Source organism: Lagopus muta, chromosome 13, assembly GCF_023343835.1.
Source record: "Lagopus muta isolate bLagMut1 chromosome 13, bLagMut1 primary, whole genome shotgun sequence".
Lineage (NCBI taxonomy): Eukaryota > Metazoa > Chordata > Aves > Galliformes > Phasianidae > Lagopus > Lagopus muta.
Genome location: NC_064445.1, coordinates 8,956,367 through 8,982,812, shown reverse-complemented (window position 1 = coordinate 8,982,812; position 26,446 = coordinate 8,956,367). Strand labels below are relative to the sequence as shown.

Below are 26,446 nucleotides of genomic sequence, written 5' to 3'. Positions count from 1 at the left end.
CCAGCTTGGTGGCAGGAGCAGGCTCCACCATAGCAGTTGAACAGGCTCTTAATTTATCCAATTAATTTAAACTCAAAGAACTGCTTCCTGAACCTGTCAGCCAGCTGAACTGAACTGAAATAAGACAACCAGCTGAATTTTGTTCTGTATTCTGCCAGCTATCCTACTGCACAGAGCTGGTGCTTGCTGAAATTGAGAGCAGACTTCAACAGCCAGGATGGAAAACCTTTGGCCAAAGGTGCTACTCGCTGGAGAGCTCACTTCAGCAACAAAGGTTGCTCAGATCATCACCAAAAATGCACAGATGTCATGCGGTCAGCCTGCTCTAGGTGTCCGTGGGCAGTAGCAGACATTAACTAATGTTAATAACAGAAACAGTAGCATATAATCATAAAGGAGAGAGCTAAAACCACAAAAATATGTTTTTTTCATAGCACAGTGATGGCATTTTTAAGTTTCCAGTCCCTCTTCAGCTGCATTTTTAGAGGAATAGCAGTAAGCCAGATCGAGCTGTGAATAGCCTCTGATGGACAGCGAGAGGAAAGAAACCTCTGCCCTTGGCAATTGCACTGACACTTCCAGCTGTAGAGGAATAGCTGCCTCACTACTCATTAGAGATGGAATTTGCCATACACACTCTGTGATGTTCTGTTATGCAAGGTAATGCTGTGTGTATTCTCTTCTTCCACAGAATTGTAAAGGCATTCCTATTTAGCTCTCCCATCCCCCTAAATCTCTTCCACAAAGAACACTGTCACAACCAAAGCTCTGCAACAAGGAGCGTTTATATATCTGACAACCTTTAAACCCCCAAAGAAAGGAGAAAGGAAGCAGTAAAGCTCTCTGAAGAGCTCTTTGGTGGAACAAGCAGAATTATGAGCAGCAGGAGAAATATGAGTAATTAAGACAACAGTATATCTATATCTTACAGCTGACAGAGTGAAGCTGCAAGTTAGCTCTGGGCAAGGTGTTAGCAGAGGAAAGAACTGAGCAGAACGTTTCTAATGTTATTGTTGAAAAGGCAATGCAAGAAAAAGGCTAAAGGGACGATTTCATTAAAAAGAAGGAAACAGGTCAGCTTAAGAGAGCAGTGGGATGCAGACCTGTAACATTAAAGGAACAGGTCAACAGCTATCTGTAAGGAGACAAGTAATCATTCTGGGAGTTAGCTAACGTGGTGCTCTCACTGTTCTTGAAAGAAACCATTCTTAAATTATCTATTGGCAGGTTGTGCAGAAAGCTAAAGCTACACACTAGCACAGCGGTCCTAAACAAAACATGAGGGCAGATCAAAGCTGCAGGAGAGCAAAAGGGAAAAAATACACCTTTTTTCAATGAGAAGCCCAAAGCTGATTTGGGGCAGCCAACACCTGCACTGGGCCAATGACAGCCAGGATGCAGTACTGGCCTTTTGGGTGCATCACTGCATCACCATTGGTGCAGGAGCTGAGCCGAGCTGCCAGCTGTGCTGTGCAGGGCTCCAGGCATAGGGATGGGGATGGATCTGCTCCTGTGCCACAGCCTTTTTGACAAGTGCATAAACTCCATTCCCCTTCTTGCTGCAGCCCCGCGCAGGGCACGCTCCAGCGATCCCCAGCTGGCAGAGCGCTCTCTGTGGCTCCAGCAGCATGCTTTATAGCAGCCCTCAGGCTGTGTTTTCCATCTAGTATATATAAGTGAATTAGTGCAAAATTTGAGCTTGCACAAATCACAGAGCCAGCATGCAGTTTGTCACAGTCAGGCAGCCTTACTCATGACTGCAGTAGCAGTAATGAGGTACACGAAAGGAACTGTGGGCTGCACCCTTGGTTCCTGTAGAAAGCTGGGGTTAGAGCTGGGAAGTGCTTTTAGTCTAGAGGGAATTAAAAAAAAAAAAAAAAAGACAAACATCAGCTCCCATATCTACACAGATCGAATATATGGGCTGCTCAGTCACCTGGGGCCCACAGCCAGAAGATCAATGCAAAGATATCAGAGGGAGAAGGCTTCCTCCGTGCCTCCAGACCCATCTGCGTGCAGGAGGAGGTGGGAATCACACAGAGGGCAATATTTATGCTGGAGAAATGGCAGAAAGGTTGTTCCAAATTTACATTACTGTAAACAAGAGCAGCATTTGTCCAAATGATAAGAGCTGTAGCAGAGGAAGAGCCAGAGGGCACCAAACGAGGGTCACCAGCTGCAGCTGCTGCTGCCACCCAAGAAGAGGAGCGGTTGGAAGGATGGGGGACAGTGGGGCTGGGAGGTGCTGAAACCTCCTGCTGCAGCTCTCAACAGAGTGCCCTAGGACACCTCTCACAGCACTCAGCATGGCCAAGTGTCTATCCCCGCTACAGCTGATTGCCCCAGCATCCTTATCACCCACCCGTTTATGTGCACCACACAGGTACCTGGAAATCCCAGCCCTACTCAAGCCCCCACCAACAGCTACAGATTACTGAGCAGAACCAAAAAACACGTGGAATACACACTCTGTACTGAAGAACAGCATAGGTGCTCCCTCTTCTTTTTCCATTCATGCTCAGGAAGCACAGCAGTGAGTGACATGAATCTTGGCCACTCCACTCCTTACATGGCATACAGACTGAAACTAAGGGTTTTCTCTCTACAGAATGTTCTCTGCCATTTCCCCTGCTACATTGTATGATTTTCCTACACGGAGCTGAGGGAACGGCTGCACTCTGCATATTTCAAATCACAAACTAATGGCTCCTTAAAATACACACTTCCATTCAGCCCATAAATCAAAACAGAAAGTCAAATCCAGCTTATAGATTTAAATCCTTTTTACACTCCTGTGTAGCTCCATTATGTACCAACGGTGTCACATCGTCTGTATATTTCTGCCTCCAGCCTAACCCACAGCCTAGCACTGATTGAGAGCACCAGAGTGTGGAGCTCTAAAAAACCCCAAAATCAGCACTGCTATTTCTCACTTTCCTGAGTACTAAAATGCATCTAAAATTAGGAAAAATGACCTCCTGTCAGTTTGTTGACTTGCCAATGAGTTTATTTACTCAGTCATCCCACACAGAAATTGTTTCATGGAAATACAGAAACATTTAATACTCCACAGCAGCACAAGACCAAGGTACCCGAGCATCACCCCGTGCCCAGCAAAGACAGGGCTGAAATCCCTCCTGAGCTGCATTTTGCAGAAAGGTGAGGATCATTACAATTCTTTGGGATATAAGCTGTTAGAAAGTGAGCACAGAATTTCATATTATTATCATATTACAGACGACATTCCTTTGACAAAGGGTCAAAGTTCAGGAAGACATGAAAAATAAGGAAATAGAACCCAGAAACGGTTAGATCTCTAGCTGGCATAATTGGACACTGAAGTTCATGGAACTGTGTCCATTATCAGGAGTGGATGATCTGACCCATATGCTTACTACTTTCAAGTGTAAAGATTAAAACTACATGCCTAACAGCAGAAATGGGGTATATTGCATTTCAGAGACCCTTGGATTTCCTAAAATTCCAGGGAAATTTTCAACCTTCCATCATAAAAACTTCAATGCTGTTTACACAAACTTTTCAATCGCTCCATCTAAAAAAAGGTGATGAGTAACTATGTTCAGTACCACAGATTTCAATGTAATCTGTTGATAGTTTCAGAACAATTTCCAGAATAGAACATTTTTAAATGTCCTGAACCTTTAGCATTCTCACTTTGATCATCTCCCATCACGTTATAGTTCAGAACATAATGTGATGGAGCCAGGCTAACGAATCTGCCAGCAATGACATCAGAAAGCCAAGTGACCTGAAAAAAAAGTGTTTTATTTGAGCACCACAGTCTTCTTGAACATTTTCCTTTCTATTTTTTTATACATTTTAATTAATGTTTTACTTACACTGCATTTATTTTGCTTACATAAAAGCTCAGAGCTAGCTCTCAGAAAAAAATAAATAAATAAAAGACTCCTATTGAAAACAAAAGGAGCCTTATTTGACCTAGGAAAGACTGTAGGAGGTCCTTAGATAACAATAGCTAACAATTCTTTTTGGGTTTGAACAGTTTAAATAACAAATGAATTTCTTAGGAGGTTAACTCTAAATAATAATTGTAGATTTTGTATAGTGTGGAAGGGTCTTTAACAGAGTTTGTATTACTAACCTGATGCGTGCAGGCAGCTGCAAAAATGAAGTGATACCAGTGATAAAAATACTCTTTCTGTCATTAGGCATAGTAGGAAAAGGCAAATCCTGCTGCATGCATCTCCTCAAACATGAAGATAGTGACTGAACAAAACAGCACAAATGAGCAGAGTGCTTACCTGTGTATTGTGTTTGCTTCAAATATTTTTGAGTGTCTCACATTAAATTGCATGTATATATCTTGTATTCCATCAAAACAAAACAAAACAAAAACTTAGCTACACCACAGCATTTATTGCCCTGTAACTATAAACCATCTTAGAAATGGCAAATTAGTCGACAAAAAAATGTGGCAACAATAGCTCCCCTTCCTTTTTCTCTCATGTAGGAATAGATAATTTCTAGTACTAAAAGTGATTAAATTTGGTGGATTTCCAACTTGTATTTTAACAATGCATTACCTCCTGAATTGCTGCATAAATATTAATAGACAGACTGATATGGAACTTTTGCCCGTAACGCCCTTGGAGAACCATAATTACGGCAAGTGGAGCAAAAGAGATGAGAGAGTGTGCTGAGGTGGTGGCACATCCCCGAGCTCCACAGAGCTGCCCTCAGTCCAGCGCTTCCCATGCAGTGTCACAGATGAGAAGCATCTCAAAGCCTGGGCTTTGCTCAGTAGGAGATGGCACTTGCCTAAAATACAACAGAAAAATGTTTCATTGATACCAAGAGGTGCTGCGCTGTTTTTTATCCAAATTAGCCACGCTTAATGTTTGACGTTGTATACTTTTATCTGCAGATGTTTGTTAGTTAGATCATCTCCAGGATTATTGTACAATGCTTATCTGTTTAACATCCCACTGAAACATCTCATTGAAAGCCGTGGTTGTGTTGGCTACCATTTAAAAGAGGTGCTGCTGACCCAGTGAAGCCATATTCAGCTTTCTCGAGCTGGACTTCATGGGCTGACACATGGCACAGCACTGGGAAAACCTTTTTGGATCCAAGTGCACTGTAAACACATTTGCATTTTCTGAGAAGACAACACCACCGATTTTTGTCACTGCTAAGTGAGAACCTTACTAGAAACCTTAGAATTCGGCAGCACGAAGTGCAAGGAGAAAGCTTCCTGTTTGCCAACACCTATTCCATAGCTATATTTTGGACACTGGTGGACTATGCCAAGGGTTAATTTAATTTAACTTTCACCAAGTTACAAAGCTATGAAAGTTTAATCACAAATGAACTCCAGTGGGCCATTTGGTAGCTCACAGACAAATGTTCTCATTTCTATTCTTTATAGGCAGTGCTCAAATCATCATAAACCATATTTAAGGAGGAAGAAATTTCATGAGGGGTGGGAGCTGTTTTATACGGTAGAATAAGAGAAAAAGGCAACTTACTGTTTTAAAATTTAAATCGAACAAAATTACCAGAAATACTGCTGGAAAATAGAACACTGAGAATTCATTATTTTGTTTCAAAGTTAGTTTATCATAAATCTGCCCTCTGACACGTAATAACTAGTAACGTTTCGGAGGTTATTTGATAGTAAGTTCAACAGTGTAGGTGACTGAACATGTGAGCTGCATGATAATGAGTCCCAGGGGAAATCAGGCTTTAGGATGCAGGGTGAAGCATCCCTAGGCTTGTATTCAAATGGAAAAAACATATTCAAAAGTTTATTGTTTATCTCATAAGAACATCAAATAATACACAGTCCTTCAAATCAAATGTAGAAGGCACACAAGAGAACTTATTTGCTGGGGGAAAAATGCCTGATTTGATCCAAATTCAAAAAATCCTAATAGCTTGTACACTGAAATGCACTGGATGATTTTGATATGAAAAGTGAAGGGGAGTATTTGGGTTTGTTCTTTTACAGAACTAACAGGCACAGCGAGTCAATTTGTTCTTGCACCAGAATCTAGAATGAGGAGCTAGAGAGCATTAAAGCCAGTTGTTTTCAAATCTTCTGCGTTTCAGTACAATAGAGTTCTTTAAGTGTGACAAATATAAATTGCACTACTCGTCCTGAATTTAATTTCAAAAGTATGTTGGCCGTAATTGATTAATTCATAGTGTACAAACTAATTTAAAGCCAATAATGAGAGCAAAAGATTTTATTTTTCAGCGGGGAGGCGTGGTATATACATCACACTCCAGCAGTATAATAGATCCCCACCTCTCAGCTAGTTAAGCTCTTAAATACTGAATCTGATGCTGCCCTTACCGAAGTCAATGGTAGTTTTGTCACTGCCAATAATAGAAGCAGAATTGGGCCCATTAGCTGTGCCGGAAAAGCATGTAAGACAGAACTTTTTTTTATATAAACTCCCTGTATCACAAATGCCAAGGGCAGCCAGCATTCCAAGCCCCTAACTACCCCTCTGCTGGCAGCCTGCCACCTGGGCTGCATAGCGATGCACCGCCCCGCAGCACCCACCTCCCGCCTGCCCCCAGTGCCGCAGGGCTGCGCTCCACGACTCCTGCTTGTCCCCAGAAAACTCTGTCTGCAATGTATTGTGCTGCTGGTGACTTTGGATACATCACGTACTATTCCAGTACCAAATTTCTATCTCAAAAGAAACATCGGAGAGTTTAAGAGTAAGCCAGCGTGACTCACGATATTTTAGGCGTACAGCCACACCTGCCTTCTTTTAACACAGATATGTATTCCTCTCTGTAACCAGAGGCTGCAATTTTATCACGCGTTTTAGGCATTGAAAACAAAACCAGACTGTACTTCTGTACGTTTCAATAATCAAAACCCATTTTCTGTACATCTTTTTAAGCTATTCTCCCTTTTTTATTCATTATTTAAGTTGTTACATACCCTATTCTTAAGTGGTGAAAAGTTAAGCGGCATATATCTTACTCAACATCACTCTATCAATCCGAACCCTTAATATTATGATGGCTTTTTCACAAATGTAACTGGCAGCAGTTTACTGACACATGGTAGATTCTAATTATCTCTAAATCTCTCAATTCCATATTGACAAAAATCAAAGATTGAAATGTACTTGACAAGCTCTGAAATATTGAATGAATGCTTGTTTATCTGCTTCCAGCACGGCTATTTTCCACACCTTAGCTCTGGGAAAACAACAGTATTTAAAAAGGCACCCAAGGCAAGGATAAATAAAAGCAAGCAATGCTTTTTACTCTTCTTAGTGAGGACGAATACTCTTCTTACAGGGAGGACGAACGAAACCAAAAGCTAACATGATCTCGAAGGTTACCAAAAAATACCCTCAGAACAGATGGATAACTTTCCAGATTCCTTCAATAAATTACCATTATGCTCTACCCGACCTTTTTTTTAATGTTTACACATGTAAGATGTACAGAGAAAATTAGAGCTACATTAAAATACGAAGGACATGAAGAACGGCCAAGGAGACGTTCATACAAATATTAAATAAAACTCATATAAAACAAGCCGGCCAGATCGGCAGTGAACTTTTATTATCGTTGCAGAAAACAGCTCGGGCTGTGTGCTGCTCGATGAAGTTAGTTCTGCAATATTAAAAGGTGCATAAATCAGCCCGCTCATTTTCCTATCAAGCATAAAGCTTCTGTCTGCTAGTTATCAGAGGTATTCGCAGATACACACAGAGCGAGTCTATTCGGGGTCCTTCCTCTGTGTGGTCTTTCAGAACTGTCGTTATCAGCTTTCTGTTTATTATTGTGCTCAGTTTAAAGGGAATTTGCCAAGTGATCCCTGGACTCCAATCTTTAGGCCTGTTGTCAGGACAAATTAATTTCTGTGGAAACCCACTGTGCCTCAGATACCATCTAGGAAATGTAGGATTAATGGAGTCCCTGTACAACAAGCTTTGTAGTGTGGCTGCTGGGGGAGGGGAGCGAGTATTGTGAGGAGGTGAGGAATAACAAAAATAAAGCCACTACATTTTGAGTTACTTTGGGGGGACTTTACGCTTTTTCTTACACAAACTAACATGAGGAGTACTGAAAATATAGCGCAGCAAATGAATACAAGCACAGAACTTTTTTTTAACAAAACAAAATGCGTGTCGGCAAAGATGACGGAATTGAGATCTAGTTATCAATATTTAGAACCTTACATGGCCAAGCCAATCTCTCTGGTAGGTGAAAACGGGCTACTATAAGAAACAACATCCTGTGAATCTGAGCAGAAAATAATGAAAGTCGATACATGATCTTTTGGAAAAGGAGTATTACAGCAGGGTTTGCTGCAGGGCCAGGTCACAGCTATGTTAGCTGACATTTGAGACTCTTTTTTTAAATTGTATATTACTTCATTTTTTTAGATGTTCAGCTGTCACTGCTCTTCTAGCAAGTAGTTAAAAAGAGACTTTCCCACCTAGGAAAAAAAGTACTTATTTCCTTGGGGATGCTAAACCAGAACTAAATTTAGAGCAGTAACAGGTAAAACCCGATCTGCCTTCATGTTTCTCCTTTGTCCACAGTATAGCAAGGAAAAGAGGAGAGGAGAGGAGAGGAGAGGAGAGGAGAGGAGAGGAGAGGAGAGGAGAGGAGAGGAGAGGAGAGGAGAGGAGAGGAGAGGAGAGGAGAGGAGAGGAGAGGAGAGGAGAGGAGAGGAGAGGAGAGGAGAGGAGAGGAGAGGAGAGGAGAGGAGAGGAGAGGAGAGGAGAGGAGAGGAGAGGAGGACTTGAATATGATTTTATTGATCCTTTTCTCATCTTTCAATTTTTCATGCCTGTCCATGGTTAGATATACAGGTTTAATATCTTACAAATTTGGAATTCTTACCTATATTCTTTTCCCTTACAAAATAAATTGCCTGAAAAGCTCTGAGACAAAGGTACCAGGCACACAGGGCCACATTCTGTATTGTTGCCTCTTGTGTAAATCAGTCCCAAAGTTACCCTAAAGTAGCACTGAAACACCTAATGGATTACAAAAGAAACGAAAGATACCACTTCCTTAAGGTCAAATGCCATACACAAAATTTGACTTCCTAGCATGCTGCTGTTACGACATTAGTGTTGAGAGCAGTGCTAATTGTGCTGCATAGAACAGTGCATTTCCAGAGCACTTCTCAAATCTTACAAAACTGACAGATGTGAGTGACAAAGCTGCAGCAGAAGGCTCCTTTAACATTTCCTTCCCATCTGCAAATACCTCAGTGTACTCTGCTTCTCCTTCAGAAAAACAGGCACAGGAAGAGAAAGTATGGCATTTGTGTGGTGCCGCACTGTGTTTGGAGCAGCATTTAGGGAAAAGATCAATTTGGGGAAGGAATTTTATTAGTCTCAAACTTTCGTGCATCTGAGACTACTTTCCTTATATTAAATATTCCAACTGAGTATATTCTTACCTAACTAAAGCATTTAATCTTGAGAGACTTTATGTGCCAGTTTTTACTATTACAGAAATTGAATTAACTCCGTAATTATGAACACAATTACCATTGAATGTTACATGCAATTTGGTGGTAGTAGCTACACAGCACACACATATACATTGTTTTTTCATTAAAGACTTATGCTATACAAGTGTTTAATTGCAGTAAGTGCGTTACTTGCAACCAGCGGGCAGGATTCCCAGCTGATGGAGAGTCACCCAAACTGTGACAGTTTGCCATAACTGCCAGCCCACCACCACTAATTCATTCTACTACACACTCAAATCCATAGCAAAGGCAGTGAAAGGATGCCCAGGGATTTATGAATGGAGGGGGGAAAAAAAATGGAAGGGGAAAGAAAAGAAACTGAGGGAGGAAGGGAAGCTCTATCATGTCTTTAAAAACTTTATGTACAGGCACTGCCAAAAAAAAAAAAAGAAAAAGAGCTGCTAGTCAGAGGAAAGACTGCACATGATTGCCACAGCTCTGCTCTTAAGAGCCCTCTGCAACAGGCATGATGAATGGGTGCTTCGGGGTGGGGCCGGGGGGTCAGAAGGCACGACCTGTGCGTCTGTGCAGACACGCCGCCTGGCAGCACCGCCGCGCTGAGCCAGATGCAGGTTGTGCTCGGAGCAAGCAGGGTGGCTGCACGCTGGAGCACCGCCAGGCAGTTCCTGGGAGCACTTCAGTGCTTCTTTAGAAATGAAAGTGCGTCAGTTCTTCTGCCACGTAAGGAAGCAGCAGCCTGTGGTCAGCCAGGGGCCCAAGGACAAACGCTTGTTTTTTCAGGCCAAGATGGCTAAAAGCAAAGTTTGGGAGCACGGTCATGGTGTGGTCTCACTCGGGAATGGGAAGATCAGAGTGGCACATAGGTGTCTCTGCAGCATCTGCAGAAATACACTGGGCAGTGGTCACCACGCATTCACTTGCTGCTGTCACACAGTTCAAACGTGTGTGACATCTCCCGTGTCACAGCAGTCATTGGCCTCTTACTGATGATCTCTGTTCATGCATTCATCCCATTAGATTGATACTCTGCATCTCCTTGCACACTGGAGCTCGGGTTGTGTCACTACCACACTACTCTATAAAGAAGGCAAACTATTTCATATGGGCTAAGATTATTTCAGAAATTATGCAGAATAATTCTGATATCACTCATGCAATCTTTTGCTCAGTCCAAGAAAATCTGCAGTTCATGTAACCCAGATTACCTTCCTGAATACCAATAGTGCTTCATCAGTTTATGTCAGCTGAAGGTCTGGCCCCACATACTCTCCTCAACCTACTAAGAACCCATTTCTGCTGACACAATAATTACTACAGTGATCTCCAGCTTCACCTGCCCTTCTTCCTATACAAGTCTTTCCTACCTACAAGTGCACACACAGGCAAGAATCCCGCAACTCTGCAACCAGAGCTTTAGCAAGAGGTATCCACAGACAACACAAGAAATCAACAGCGGCTTAAGATAATCATCATTCAAGTAATTTAGAATCAGTTAGCCATGTGATTTATCTAAATACAAAGTGATCTGAAACTTACAAATCTGAATTCAAAACATGGTCATGTGAAACACCAAAACAGAATGCAGTTACAGCTCAGTCCTTGGTGGGTGCCAGTCACTACTATAAAACTATTGCATAGATCATTTATTCAGAGGAGAAGAGTATAGCAAGAACAGAGGTTGAAGCACTTCCAGATTTGCAAAGGAGCTGGTCTTACCAATGAGGTAAAACATTTAAGCTTTAATGGAAAAAATATAAATGCAAATATATATAAAACGAACCATGAAATAAGCTTCTTATGGAAATCTGTGCCTCATAACAAGAATGGTACATCATTTCATGACATGCCAAGCCCCCTGGACGTGTACTTTCATTCCTTCCTCACTCCTGCACAGTAACCACAACAAGAGTTATTTAATGGCACTGGTAAAAGTTTTCCAATTTGGGGATATACAATCAGTATCTCAAGAACCTGGACAAACAAATCTAATGAAAACAGACAGAAGGAGAAAAGATTTCACTGGGAGAAAAATGTGCCTGATGGGAAGGAAACCAACTGCTGTATTTTGCTGCAGCTAAGTTTGCACAGTCTGGAGAAAGCACACACTAAGATCCCCATGCACTGCAACATAGAAGTACTGCAGTTCTAGCCACATAAAGCAAGTCCTGTGTAAGCCAGAGCCACGAGATCCCCAGCTCCCAGTTCAAAAGGAAGCCCCTGTCTGACCCTGGGCACCGCCAAGCGCAGCACCGCATCCTGCGGCCACGCGATGGGACAGAAGCACTCCTCGCATCCGCAGGCACTGCCAGAGGCCTCGGAGCAGCAGGACCACACCCAGAAACCCTCGTTCAAAGAGTAGGAAATATTCCCGACCCCAGGGTGGGGGCTGGACACATCAGCAAGTGGAGCTGCCATGAGATTTGCTTTCCCAAACAACATCCTGCTCTGCTCTGCCGTGGAAGAAATTTACTCCTTATTCCTCTTTAATATTCATGGAGTACTGAGCTGCATTAAGAGCGAAGTTTGAATTTCAGAAACGTTCTGACAGTTACAAAGCACAGATTCCAGCCCCAGTTTCACACTAGTTTTTTTTCATTACGGCTGTTATTACTAGTATTAGTATCACTGGAGAAGTGATTAAAAGGTCCTGGACATGTTATTAAAATAGTCTAGATCCTCGCTTCAACATCAAGATGACGTCTGTTATTTTATAAACAAGAATAATGGAATTTGAAGTGCTGCCTATTCTTGTCTTCATTCTGAAATAGAGCTACTTTCGCTATTAAAATCATCTGAGAATAATTCCAAACATTTGAAGCAGAGGCAAAAATATTTACTATATAACACTGAACGCTATCCAGATCAGCTCAGAAAATGTGAATAGAATAAAAGGCCAGGAGCTGCCAAATCCTGCACATTGCCAGGGGAATCGGGGAGTGAGATACCTGACGGACACCTACAGCATTGGTCCCCACATTTATTTTCAGGTGCTCAGTTGCTGAAGCACAGGCATTCCAGGCTTACAATTATACAGAAAGGGTAGTTTGAGCTGCAATTTTGAACAGCACATTTTTGCTCATGGAGGGAACCCAGCAGTTTAACTACATGTGTTTGTGCATCAGCCCTCTTTTCCATAGCGTTCACTACATAGAAATTCAGAAGTCTTAGGCATAGATTAAATGCTTTCAAAAATCAATTGTAGGCTGGCATATAAGTTAACCAGTCTGACCTTGTGATTTACAGAATAAACACTTCTTTAGGAAACAGTGTAGGAATATTTTATGTTTCTATAATTATTTGAGATAGAACCACACATAAAAATGAGAAAACATGACAATATTTAAGGACATTTATCTGCAGATAATTGCTTGAGGTATTAAAACAGGGCTCATTCTGAGGTTTGGGATATTGTAATATTAAAATACGCTAACAAAGGCAATATCCAGTACACAGCTCAGCCAAACTGTAACAAATGTTTTGAATTCCACGTGGCATTGTGAAGATAATCACGTAACCTGGTTCCTACTTGATGACTCCAAGTGTTTAACTGGGAGAGCTTAATATCAACACACAGAATGTGATCATGGAAGCAGCAGTTTGATCCGCAGTTATTCTGCTGGCTAAAGAGCATCTTCCAAGCTACTGTAGGAGCCATGCAAAGCAGTCATAAAATACACTTCTTCAGTTACATATTCCTGAGGATGGAGCGCGTAGGTAACGCCCAAGTACTAATGTGCCTCACAACAGCATTTTTTTCATTCTTACTAATGTCAACAGCAGTGTAACCCCAGAGCTTTCGAATAAACGTTTGCCTTAGTTTGATCATAGAAGTGTGCTACCCAGTAATTAAATCCAGTTTGTATTTGTAAAGTGCACACTGAGCAACACTGCGCACAGAGCTGAACCGCGCCGTGTTGGTATCCACAGCTCTCAGTTCTGGGAAATCCATAAATTCATCTGTCAGAGGTAGAAATACTTACACCAAATTCCTGCTAAATCTTTTGAAACGGTTTGCTCAAACTCCTGACATAGCGTTTTGCTCTAAACAAATTTCTAGACAACCCTGTGATTTTCCATCTCTGAAAATATACTGTTTCCCCTCCACGAAACTAGAACAGAGGGTCTGAGAGAAAGGAAATTATTAAGCATTCTAGTGGGTTTTTTCCAACAAAAACTAAGATAGAGGTCAATGAATAAGTATGTGCAGGCTGGAACTTAAATCCTCTGGGGTGACTGTAGGCTAATTAATAATTAATGCCAGAGACATGGTGTTTGAAATGCAGATGTGATAACTGGAGGCCTGGCAAAGCTGTTCAGAGGAAGCAGATTTGGATGCTATAGGGAATAGGCACTCCCTTGCCGGCTGGCTCTGAAAGCAGACCTGGGTGCAAAGCAGGGCCTATGGTTTAGATTATATTCCCCTCAGCTGTTAATTACCTGAACCTACTTTGAAGTTTTTCTCTTTTTATCCTCTGCATGAAAAGAGATTGGTTCAGCCAAGGGACTTGAAAAAATGATCAAATGCATGGAGTAGAGGAGGGGAATAGAACTTCAGATATAAAGAAGATAAGGAAGAAAAACACTCAGGGAAACATATAAGAACACATTAGGAAGTGCACGAGTGTGGCTGGCTGTCGGAGCGCGGCGCGCTGCTCTCGGTTATTCCAGCCATTAAGTAAACCCCTGCGCATTTTACGAACAGATTTGTTAAAAGGAACCTCTCTCTGTATGTATATGGTTTACATTAATTATTTGATGAAAGTACCGTAGGTGATTTTCTATGCTATTTTTAATTCAATAAAGTCATTTAAACCTCCTTATGTTTGGGGCTATTTAATGAGGTGTGCAACATTAGCAGAATCACCAATGAGCTGTTACTACAAGGATTCAGATTTTGCAGAAACCGCTCCTTCTCGCAAAGGAGAGAGGAGCGGCAGCACCGGGATCTGCCCTGCGAGCAGAGGGACAGGTGCCGGAGGTCCCTCAGCCCCACGGGTTATTTCCACAGTGGGCACGGAGAGGGGGCAGCTGGGACCCGGGCACCCAGGCTTCGGGCCTCGCCGAGGGGAGGGAGAGCCCTCGAAGACGCGTGGAGGGCGGGGGAGCCCTTCCCGCAGTGCCAACCGGCCGCTGAGCACCGCGGCCGCGGTCGGGTCGTGCCGAAAGGCTCCGGGCGAAGTGCTGGCGGCGGGGCTCCGTGCCGGCCGTGCCGGCCCTGGCAGCGCGGAGCCGGGCGGGCTGGCTGCTCCTCGGCCGTTCTCGCTTGGCGAGGGCACATCGCTCCCTGTTCAAAGTGTCTTTTTGTGATGCTCTTCCCCACTCGTTAGAGCTCGTCGTTTCAAAGGCTTCCACCACGAAACTTCCCAGCAACTTCACTAAAACCCCGTGAACAAAACGGGCAGGGGGGTCTTCTCTTTTTTTTTTTTCTTTTTTTTCCTCTCTCTTTTTCTTTTATTTTTTTTTTCTTTTTTCTTTTTTTTTTCCTGGAGCACGGCAGGACGAGGCTCTCTGCCTTACGTCACGTAGCCCAGCCCGCTCGCACACACCTGCACGGCGCTCCCGCTGCGGGCGGAGCGGGGCATCCCCAGCCCTGCCGCCCCAGGGCGCTCCGACGGCTTCGTAACGGCATCGGGGCGTTGAGACAGTTTGATATTAAATCCCGCTCATTTCCTAGGTGAGGGCTGCGAAGTGAATGTGAGGCAGCATTAAAAGGGAATTGAATTTGCATTCCTTCTGCTACAGGCACATGTTTACATGACCTTTAAAACAGAATTAAAGCTGTATCATCAGCAGCTGTAGGCAATTCACATTACTAAGGCAATCAAATCAGAAGGCTAAACTAACTATAAAACATAAATTAAACTGATAGAGAATCAACCTAATTCACTCGGTTTACTCGCAGTTTACTTATCCCCTACTAGTAATTTCGGAGCGGTTTGCAGAACGGGGAGCACTCGGAGGTGGCACTCAGAGTCGCCGGCCGGCGGAGGGGCGGCTCCGAAGCACAACAAAGGCACAGCCGATACCGGCGGAAAGTTTGCGGATGGTGTTTCCCGGCCCCCCCCGCCGCCCCTCACCCCTCGACTTTGATTTATTTCTATTTATTCCTAGCGGGCAGCGGAGCGCTGGCACGCCGAGGGGTTGCGGCTCCCCTTTAATGGCTCTTCTCCCGTGCGCACTTCGATTTGTCCTCGGGACTGCTCTGATTTATGGCTCTCCCGGCTCCGCACGCGTGCGGCCCCCGCCGCCCCTCCACCACCACGGGGAAAGGGCCGCCGTGGCCTCGGGCGGCTTTAAGCAGGAGAAAAAGGTGCAGGGAGAGAGCACGGCCGCGTGCTGCGCAATGCCGGCCGCTCTCTTCACGCAGGCCGGGGCTCGGGCCCTGGGGCTGTCCCGAGGGCAGCGGGGGAGGGTCGGGCAGGGGCCGGGCCGAGCCTTTGTGCGCTGCGCTGGGGGCCGTCACCGCGCATCCACCTGCGCGACACCGTCCCGTATGGCGACGCGAATCGCAGAACCCCGAGCCTCCTGTCCCTGAGCGCTCCCTGCCATCGCCCGAGAGCGATTCGCGAAGGAAACGTCTTTCAGCGGCACAGCCCGGCCTGAAAGTTCCGATTTTATAACGGCTTTGATTGGCGCGACGTGGATGAGACGGGGAGTAAACTTGCCACCAAAGTGTAAACATTTCATCTGAGCGAAAACAAAGAATTAGCGGTGCCACAGAGGTATTTCTAAGCGTAAGCCGAGGAGTGACGCGGCACCTCGGGCTGCAGGAGGCGTTAAGATCCCTCTGCAGGACCGCGAGCATCACAGAGCGATTTGCGGGCTGAATGAGAAAGGTGGGAAAATGTATAGTTAAAAATAAAAACACACACTGAAATTCTTCGGTAAAACAAGAAGCAACGACGCAGGGATCTGTCATCCTCGGAACAGAGCTATTTGTCTTCGATGTCTCATTAGTCAACAGAGGTTCAATAGCACTCGGGTTGGTGCTTTTTTCAAATCCAAGCCACTCTTCTTTCAATATGCCCGAGCAGGACTCTGCGTTCGGGAATTGTATTTTAACTAAATAATGAAAATGAGAGGTGGGCCCTTGGGCTGCGAGGCGGCCCTCGGCTCCCCGTGCCCGGTGGAGGGGGAGAACGGTGGGCAGAACTGCGGTGCTCCGGTCCGGGAGAGCCGGGCACAGCGCGGGGACCACGCGAGTCTCAACCGCACGGTGAGGAAAGCGCCTACGTAAAGGGAAGCGATCCGCATTGTCGTGCGGATCTATTAACTCCTCCCGTGACCTTACAGCCATGCACGGCACGAAGCGAGCCCCTCCGCCTGCTCTGAGCACAACAAACCCGACCTTTCCCTCCGTGCATTTAATCCGGGGTGCGCATAACCCACGGCGAGAGCGGTGCCACGCTGCAAATGGGCGTTTTGCAGAGACTTCCCGGACTATTTTTGCTCTCAGCTGCAAACCAACCAAATGTTCGATGCAGTACCTGCCACACAGCCGCCGAGCTGGCGGAGAACATGACGTGCTCGTGCACAAATGAACGACATTATTTTTTTTTTCTCCAGCAAGTACATTTCTCAAACATTAACAACGTGGAAAAAAAATATATATATATACATAGAGAGAGAGAGATAATAAATGGCGATCGGAGCAGAGCAGCGAGGAGCCGCACAGAACGATTTGGAAAGCTCAGCGGTTAGAAGACAAATGCCATTTACCTTGCGGTTCTCTGCCCGTGCCTCGCCCATTGTCCCTGCCTACCCTGCTCCGTGCGCTGCCCCGCCGCTGCGGGGGGGTCGGTGCTAACGGGGGCAGTGGGGGCTGCGGCCGCTCTGACACTGGGACAGCGTTCATTTGCGATCTGTCCGTCCGCCACAGCTGCGGCTCTGCGATGGCACTGCGCTGCTGCGGCTCTCCCTCCTCTCTCTCCCTGCACAGCGTTTACTCACGTTCGAGAGCAGCCAACAGAGACCAAAAAAAAAAAAAAAAAAAAAAAAAAAAGAACTAATTGAGCTTGTGTCGGTATTGGCTAATTTCTGCTAATACTCCGTAAATTCCTCTTTTCCTCCCAACCTTCTCCCGTGCAGGTTAGGTTTGCACAAAGCACCTCCGGAACCCGGCGGTTCTCGTACCAGCGCCTTGAAGTACACAATGAGAACCTCAACTCCTGGCTCCGGGAGCGCCGAATGCCCTCCCCAGCCCCCCCTCCCCGCTCTGATTGACTCTGTTTGGAAATTTGCACTTGTTCCCACCGAGCGCAGCCCGACTTGTCCTGGCTCCGAAGTGAACTTGTGTTGAAGGTGAAGTTTTCAATCTAGAGGTCATGACACCGAGCCGCCGCTTACCGCTCCGAGCTTCATGCCGTATTAAACACAATCAAAACGAACCCCTTTTAGACCTCTTTCCCCCCCCTTCCCCCCTCCCCCCCTCCTCCTTCTGCGGATGAACAATGAGAAAAAAAAATATCTAAAATATAATAAACGCGTGATAACAACACCGTTCCTCGCGCTTCTCGGGGAGCTCCCCGCCGCACGGAACCGCACCACCGCACCGCTCACACCCGCACACCCGGAGGAGCTCCGGCAGCCCCACACTGGACACAGCAGCCCCGTCCCCCCACGGAGCACGGCCGCGGTGACGGCTCTGCCTCCGCCGGGCTCTGCCGCTCCGCGCCCGCCCCGATCCCACGCCGGGAAGGGCGATCCGAGCCGGGGGGCTCCGAGCAGTTGCCCCCCGACAGCGGCCGTCCCGGCCGAGCCTGCGCCAGGCGCGGGGACTCCGCCACAATGACAGCTCCTCCACTTCAAAGCCGGCCTTTCTCTATAGCGACTTCTAGCTGCCCCGAGACGGTAGGCTTCCTTCGGCTATTGTGCGAGCTTTTTCGTGCCAAAGATTTAGCAAGAAAGAAAAAAAAAAAAAAAAAAAAAAAAAAAAAAAAAGAAGAAGAAGAAGAAAAAAAAGAAAAAAAAAAATTAACGCCGGGGGTTCGCTGGGGAACGGGAAGAGCGGAGGCACCGGAGCCGGAGGACCGCAGAGCTCGATCCGAACCGAGAAACTTTTTTTTACTTTAATGGGTCCCAGTCTATGAAAAATAAGTTACAAATTCTTGCAACAGTAGCTTTGCATGTACTTATTTTTCTCCCATGTCCAGACGGGGTCGGCTATTGAATAAGGCTCTTTTATTCTGCATGGGGCAGGGGATTTGTGGCCATGGTCCCCCTTTTATTCCTCTCTCTATGGAAACCCAGATCATGGGGAGAAATATGCGAGGCTGAATAAAGAAAAGCAGCAGAAAGGACCGCTTGAGAGCGGCATCTGTTACACTTGGGAAGTTAGACTGACAGGAAAGAGCTAAAGAAACCCTCTCCAGCAGATTAGTTAGAACAGCGCCGAGATTTAACTATATGCAGATAAAAACACTTTAAAATACCCCAAACGCGCCCAGAGGAGGCACGGAACCTCCTCCTACGGCAGCGCTGCTGTCCCCGGCCGCAGCACATCGGCGACAAATCCGAGGATGGGACGGTCGGGTTTATCTCCCTGCCGCGCTCTGCCTTCATTAAGCGGCGGAGCTCCGCGTCTGTTTGCACGGGCGGATGGATTTTGAAAAATTGTTTCGGAAGTTCAAGCGCAAATTAATTTTAAATAATTTAGTTACGTTTTTATACAGCGTGGAGATATGTATAAATATATACACATCGTCTTCCGCGCGCTCCGGTGATATTTATTTTGAGAAGCTCGTGAAGGCGGAGAGAGGAGGGAAGGGGAAAAAAAAAAAAAAAAAGGAAAGGGAAAAAAAAAAAAAAACGGGCTCTGCGGTCCCTCTTTATCCGCCCTCCGCGGTGATGAATGCGGCGCTCCGCCGCTGCCCTCCGCCGCAGCCGCGCCTCTCCCAGGGACATTTGTCATCCCCTGACCTCCGCGCTGACCCCTCCTCTCGCTCCCGGCCGCTTCCCGAGGAGCCGCAAACTTTCGGCCGTGTTGTCCCCGGGTCGCGTTGCCCGACGCGACCCGCACCCGAGAACCGGGACCGAACCCAGGCAGCGGAACCGGGGGGCGGCAGAGCGGGATCCCGCGGTGCCCCCGGGCGGCCCCGGCCGAGCCCCATTGCGGGCAGCGCCGTGCCGGAGCCCCGGCGAGAAATTCCCGGGGCTTTTATAGTGGTAAAGTAGGAAAGCGGGGCTGGAAGGGGGGCCGGGGGGAGCTCACCTTCTTTCTATCAATTTTCTCATTTTCTTGAATTTTCTTCAGATCTGTCTTCTCAGGGAAACTAATGCCTTAATGACTTTCTGGTAGCTGCAAGCCTTCTTTTATTTCTGCTAAATATATGAAAATGTATGCAAATTTAAATCAAGCTTAACCTAGGCGCTCTTGCAATATATTTAATGGAATTTCAAACCAATAAGGGCACCGCGCCGCGGCCGCCCGTCAGCGGCACCGCCAGTGCGCAGCGCGGAGCCCCGCACGGAGCGGGACGGCGCGGGGAGGGGGAACCGCGGGGCGACGGCCGCGCTGGGCGCCGTGGGGGTTTCTCCACGGCTTTTAGTGGGTTTTATTGTTCGCTTGTTTGTTTGTTATTTTCTCTCCTCGGGAGCGCACAGCCCGGGGCAGGCGCTGGGCGCTCGGTGTGACGCGGACTACGCGCGGCACCTCGGGGAGCAGCGGGGCGGAACGGAGTAGAGGGACGCAGGGCCGCGCTCGCCGGGGTGGTTCCGCGGCCGCCGTTCCCCCGCCCGGTACAGCCGCCTGCCCGCCCGCCGCTCGTCATTTAAGCGGTGCCCCGCGGCCCCCCCAGCCCCGCCCGGCGCGGAAGGAGTTAAGCGGCGGGGCCGCGTCGCGCCCGGCCCCCGGAGCAGCGGCGGAGTGATTCACTTCCTGCCTCGGGCCCGCGCGGAGCCCGGCTCCCCGCGCCCCGCCCCCCCGCCGGCCTCCTCGTCCCCCATTGGCCCGCGCAGCGCGGCCCCGCCGGCGGCGCGCCCCCATTGGGCGCCGCGGCTGCCAGTCGGCGGGCGGCCGCTGCCCGGGCCGCCGTGCCGGTGGATGTCAAAGGCTGAGGCGGCGGCGGCGCCTCAGTATAACTCGTGGGGGCTGCGCGGCGGCCATGGCCACAGCCGCCTCCAACCCCTACGGCCTGCTCGGCTCCGGCTCGCTCGCCCATGCAGACGGCGCGGGCATGCAGCAGGGGAGCCCGTTCCGCAACCCGCAGAAACTGCTGCAGAGCGAGTACCTGCAGGGCGTCCCCGGCAATGGGCACCCGTTGGGCCACCACTGGGTGACGAGCCTGAGCGACGCCGCGCCCTGGCCCTCGGCGCTGGCGGGCGGCCCGCTGGAGCAGCCCGACGTGAAGCCGGGCCGCGAGGACCTGCAGCTGGGCGCGCTGCTGCACCACCGCTCGCCCCACGTCTCGCACCACTCGCCCCACGCCAACCACCCCGGCGCCTGGGGGGCCAGCCCGGCACACGGCGGCTCGCTGGGCCCCGCCGGGCAGCCCCCCCCGCTCGGCGTGTACCCGCAGGCCGGCTTCGCGGTGGGCGGCGTGCTGGAGCACGGGGGGCTGACGCCGCCGCCCGCCGCCGCCGCGCAGCAGCCGCCGCCGCCGCAGGGGCTGCACCCCGGGGAGCACGGCGAGCTGGGCGGCCACCACTGCCAGGACCACTCGGACGAGGAGACGCCGACCTCGGACGAGCTGGAGCAGTTCGCCAAGCAGTTCAAGCAGCGTCGCATCAAGCTGGGCTTCACCCAGGCCGACGTGGGCTTGGCGCTGGGGACGCTCTACGGCAACGTCTTCTCGCAGACCACCATCTGCCGCTTCGAGGCCCTGCAGCTCAGCTTCAAGAACATGTGCAAGCTGAAGCCGCTGCTGAACAAGTGGCTGGAGGAGGCCGACTCCTCCACCGGCAGCCCCACCAGCATCGACAAGATCGCGGCGCAGGGCAGGAAGAGGAAGAAGCGCACCTCCATCGAGGTGAGTGTCAAAGGCGTGCTGGAGACGCACTTCCTCAAGTGCCCCAAGCCGGCCGCGCAGGAGATCTCCTCGCTGGCGGACAGCCTGCAGCTGGAGAAGGAGGTGGTGCGGGTCTGGTTCTGCAACCGGCGGCAGAAGGAGAAGCGCATGACGCCGCCGGGCGAGCAGCAGCAGCACGAGGTGTACGCGCACGGCGTCAAAACGGACTCGGCCTGCCACGACCTCTGACCGGGGCTGCCGCCGGCTCGGACCTGCCCGCGGCCGCCCGACTCCCCCCCCCTGCCGCGCCGCCGCCGCCGCCGCCGCCCGACCCCGCGGAGGGGCGGCCCGGGCTGAGCGCCGCCTGCGAATGGCCGGGGGTGCCCGCCGCCCGGCCCTGGATGGGCGCTGCTCGCGGACACGGGCGGGCTTCGGACGGAGGAAAACAAAACAAACAAACAAAAAACGCGAAAAAAAAAAAAAAGAAAAACGCGGAAAAAAAAATACAACAGAAAGGAAAAAAGACAGACGTGTGCCTATGAATAACCTTCCAGCGCCTTGGTTATATCAGCTGTATTTCAGGTGAATCTGTTTTACAATAGACTAGTTTTGCATTTTTAAAGACTTCTATAGCGTTTTTAAATGGCTGAGGTGTTTTACTACAAACTGTACACAATATTTGTGAGCTAATTTGTACCGAATCGAGCAGTCCCGCTTCCTTCCCTCCCCGCCTGGCACCGAGAGGGGACGGGGCAGGGCGGCCGCCACCCTTCGTCCCACCCCCGTCCCCTTCTCCGTTCCCATCCCTTTCCCCGTCCCCCTCCCCTTTCCTCTCCTATTCCCTTTTCCTTTCCCATCGCCGTTCCCGGGGCTCCTTACCACCAACCAGCTCTTTTCTCACCGCTTCCCTCTTCCGTCCCAACAACTCCCCCCGATCAACCGGTCAAGTTTCAATCTCTGACCTCCCCCCTCCAATGAAAAAATAATAATAATAATAATTTCCGAGCGATCCGAAATGAGGCATCACCCCAAGCCCGCGGCGTTTCGTACCGCCCGGCGTTCGGGGCTTTTCGGTCAGCGCCAGACGGAGAGGTCTGTAGTAAAACACCTTCGTAATTCTGCGCTTTGGCTTCGGAAATCAGTTTCTCCGTGTTTTGTTTCAATAGCGAAAAGGGGGGTGGGGGGTGGGGGGGGTCGTGATTTAGGGGAGGGGGAGGGGGGCAGCATTTGGTTCACGCTGAGCTTATTTCCGCGTCACAGGGATGCTGGATTAGCGGAAAAAAATATATATATAAAATTATACCTATATAATATTATATATATATATATATCGGACCGGGAGGGGAAAAAAAAAAAAAAAAAAAAAAAGGAGGAGAACAAAGTCAATACAACGCTAATGCCATACCCCATTCTTTCAGCATAGGGAAGTGCCGAGCCGTGCCGCCCCCTGGACGTTGTGCACAAGGACGGGGCCCCGAGCGGTGCGGGCCGGGCTGGGGCCGTGCCCCGCTCCCCCTCCCCCGGCCTTCAGATTTTTTCCTTTCGACATTTCTATTTTTCAAGTATTTTTCAGTAAGCGCTATAAAAAAAAAAAAAAAAATTAAAAAAATTAAAAAAATCTCGACACTGAGGACCTGCCTATTTCTGCCAACTTTATAACTGTACAGTTTTGTATATTAAACGTTTTTTGGAAGTTATTAATTTAAAGAAAGATCATTTAGTTTATTCATTTAGTAACTGATGTATAATAAACGCTATTTTCATTAAAGGTTGCTTTTTTCAACTATTTTATCCAAAATTGCCTATTGCAGTTGCCAACAATTATTTATTTTCAATAAATTCCGCATTATGTTTAAAGAAAAAAAAAAAAAAGTTTCAGAAAGAAAAACAAAAAAATAACAAAAAAAAAAAAAAAAAAATAGAACCCAAAGCCGAAGGAAGCAGAGGGCCCAGCGGTGCGGGGCCGCACACGGGGCAGTCGCTGTACGGGTGGTGCTCGGCCGGGCTCGGGCGGAGGGGTTTCTACCGACGCAATATTTTGTTGTTGTAAAAGGAAAAATTAAAAAAAAATCAACGTTAAAAAAAAAAAAAGTTTAAATAAACGTTTTTACAAAAGGCACGGACGCGTGGTGCGGTGCGTGCTTTGTGCGCGGGCGGACCCCGGCCTCGCCGCCTCCCTTCCCGCTGCCGGTCGCTCCAGCTCCGGGCTGCGGGGTCGTGGCGCTGCCGCCGGGCGGTCATACCGAGTGCCGGCCGCGCGGTGAGCGGTGCCCGCGGGAAGGGGTGCGGGCACGGAGCGAGCGCGGCCGGCACTCCGCCCCGCCGCCGCCGAGGAAACTGCGGTGCGCGGCCGTGAGCGGCGGGGGCCGAATGCTGCGCGCCTGGCCCGGCCGGGCCGGGGGGGTCGCGGCCTCGCGGGCGTCGCCCCGCGGGAGCGAGGCGGGAGAAAAGGACGGCGGGAGGAGGAAGCGGCCCCGGCCCCCCGCGTATCAATCGACGCAACGAGACGGCCGCGTCGAGCCGCCAGCTGACGGCAGCGGGTCGTGAACGGCCCCGGCTGTGGCCGCACGCCGCTCAGCCCTGGAGGGGAGCGGGGCCGAAGGCTGGAGGGGTCCCGCCGCAACGAAGTCCCTCCGAGCCGCGGGGCTGCTCCGCGCCCGGCACGGGGAGCGCTGCGTTCCGGTCGTCTTCCAGCCATGTGCCCGCAGCCAAAAAAGAGGCGGTGAAAGAAGTAAAGTTCATCAGCGAAAGAACTTCAAGGACTACTTGAAAGCCGGAGAAGGAAAAAAAAAAAAAAATACAACCCAACATCAAAATCAAGGAAGGAGAAATTCATTTTAAAAAGACAATTCTCGTCTCACTATTCCCTGTGCATCAGCGTTCCGGCGAGCAGAAGGAAACTCGTTTGTGCCACCTAATGTCAAGCACCGAGCACTGTGCCGTGCCCCACGCGGCCGGCACCCCGAGCACAAAGCGGCACCAGAGGGGGGAGGGAGGGAACTTGGACGCTCACGGGTCAGGGCTTCCTCTGAATTTAGGAGATTATTTAAAAAGCACAATAACAACAATCATCACCGAGGCCTGGCACGGCCATGAGGAGGACTGGTGTTGCACACCCACAGCCACTCGCAGTGATGGAGATGCTGATTTAGTGCTGGGATGTCACACCCGCTCCTGCAATAAGGGGCTGGAAGAAGCATTGCTGGTAGCAATGAATTCCACTGCTTTGGGATTCTGATGAACCGTTCAGTACGTTTAACAATTTTTGAGGCTGAAGCACCTTTGCTTGGTAGGGTATTAGAAAAGAAGAGGATGTGAGGCTTACTCCATACGCAGTGTCCAAATGCAGCCAAAAGCTGTGCTCTCCTGCAGCAGAACAGGGCCACAGGAGGGTGTACTCTTGGAAGCAAAGTTACAGAACCGCACAGCACCACGGTCTCATATGGCCCAGCATAGGGATGGTGGTCCCACAACCAGCTGCCTCTGACCAAGGCTTAAATTCTTTCCTTTGAAGCGTTTTTCAAGCTTGTCTCTCTTTGCTTTTAAGAGCAGCTTTATAGCATGGAGCCAAACAGCCCCGAGCATGCAGCCACATGGGTCCTTCAGCACTGGGTTTGATCCCACGGGCACAACTCATCCCCTCACACACCAGGGCAGCTTCCACTTAATGCAGGGAGATGGCTGTGCACGTAAGTCCTTCGTTGTGCCTTCATACATCCCAGAACATGCAGCCTCAGGCACGGCCCTGCTGCACGTCCCCAAACCCAGGGTCAACCCCATGCTGCACCGCTTTCCCCTTTCCCTACACCGTGGCCTGCAACCAGCAGACCAGAAAGGCTCCACAGCAATTACAGAGTTAGGAGACGTGAGAGCTGCAGTTAAGATCTTGAGGGCTGATTGCAGGATAAAATTTACTTCCAATGTGCAAGAGCCCATTTTTAAACCACGGTCTTTCAGCTGGTTTCCATTACATATATTCTGAAGTATCAAAAGCAATTAGGGTAGACAAAGTCTAAATGGTAAATAATTTCCAAATCGGACTGTTGTTAGAGCAAGCAGCATCTATTTTTGTTAGCAGTAATATACGGAGGGGGCCAAACTAAATAACTTTTGCTTTCATATCATGAAAAAAAAGCAAGGCTTCTGCTTCCACCCTGAGAGCAGAGATACAGGATTTCAAGCAAGAAAAGAAGAGCTTCAAAAGCCCAAATATAGTGGTGAGCTGTAGTGCTGTGCTCCCACCTGACCCCAGGCTCTGCAGGTCTGCCCCGCTCAGCGCTGTGCCACAAAGCAGCACTGCAAATGCTCTGCAAAGCACAGTTTGTCAGAACACCCATCTTGCAGCAGCAGTGAGAAGCAGGCAGCAGTCTCTGGCCACTGCTGGGCACTGCTGAGGAACCCAACGTGACCCCACGTTCCTGCCCCTGGATTTTTTTCCTCAGTTGTGCCATTCCTCAGCATCTGCAGCTCAAGTACAAATAATATTTACCCGGACTCCAAACACCATTTTTGTGCGGATGTTGTTTTCTTTTTTGGCTGAGGCGTGAAATTCTGTTTTGCATCTCTATCTTTGGGAAGGAAAATAATAATAATAATAATTAACAAAACAGCCTGCAGATCTCATTAACCAGAACGTGGCTATGGCTAATGGCAGTGCCTGAGCTCCTCTGGCCATGGCTCTGCCTGGAGGATGGGATCTGTGTCACACTGCTGCTCTCAGGACCCTGCGATCCGCCTCAACCAGACTGAGCACTGCCCGCTGCTGCTGGGAGCTCTGTGCAAAGGCTGTGCTGGAGGGGGGGGAATGAAGTCAAAATCCAGACAAAAACACAATTGCAGGAGGGACAAAGTCAGCCACAGCTTTTTCCATCTCCTGCAAATGGAGTTGCTAACACAGAATTACAAACACTGTTGAGATGTTGTGCTTTGCGCTGGGCTTCACACGCATTGTATGGACACAGCGGGTCCTTCCGACCTAAGAAATGCTAATTCAGGGCTAGAACGTGGAGTTTGCAGAAACCATCCTGCG

The 26,446-nt window shown here is 48.7% G+C and overlaps 2 protein-coding genes and 1 long non-coding RNA gene across 4 annotated transcripts in view; 2 read left to right on the top strand and 1 right to left on the bottom strand.

Moving 5' to 3' along the window:
- The window catches only part of LOC125699693 (transmembrane protein 182-like), a 214,441-nt gene extending 205,602 nt beyond the window's left edge, over positions 1-8,839 (top strand). Inside the window, exon 6 of the transcript XR_007379654.1 lies at positions 8,830-8,839. The gene's annotated coding sequence lies outside the window, so the exon portion shown is untranslated. The remainder of the gene's footprint in view (positions 1-8,829) is intronic.
- The window catches only part of LOC125699694 (uncharacterized), a 78,071-nt gene extending 58,115 nt beyond the window's left edge, over positions 1-19,956 (bottom strand). For both annotated transcript variants that reach the window (XR_007379655.1, XR_007379656.1), the window contains exon 1: positions 19,683-19,956. This is a non-coding gene — a long non-coding RNA (uncharacterized LOC125699694). The remainder of the gene's footprint in view (positions 1-19,682) is intronic.
- A 578-nt stretch (positions 19,957-20,534) lies between these two features.
- POU3F4 (POU class 3 homeobox 4) lies at positions 20,535-21,711 on the top strand. The gene has a single exon (XM_048959563.1). It carries the CDS (start codon positions 20,575-20,577, stop codon positions 21,664-21,666), a length of 1,092 nt encoding a protein of 363 aa, XP_048815520.1. The 5' UTR covers positions 20,535-20,574; the 3' UTR covers positions 21,667-21,711.
- The last annotated feature ends 4,735 nt before the right edge of the window (positions 21,712-26,446 follow it).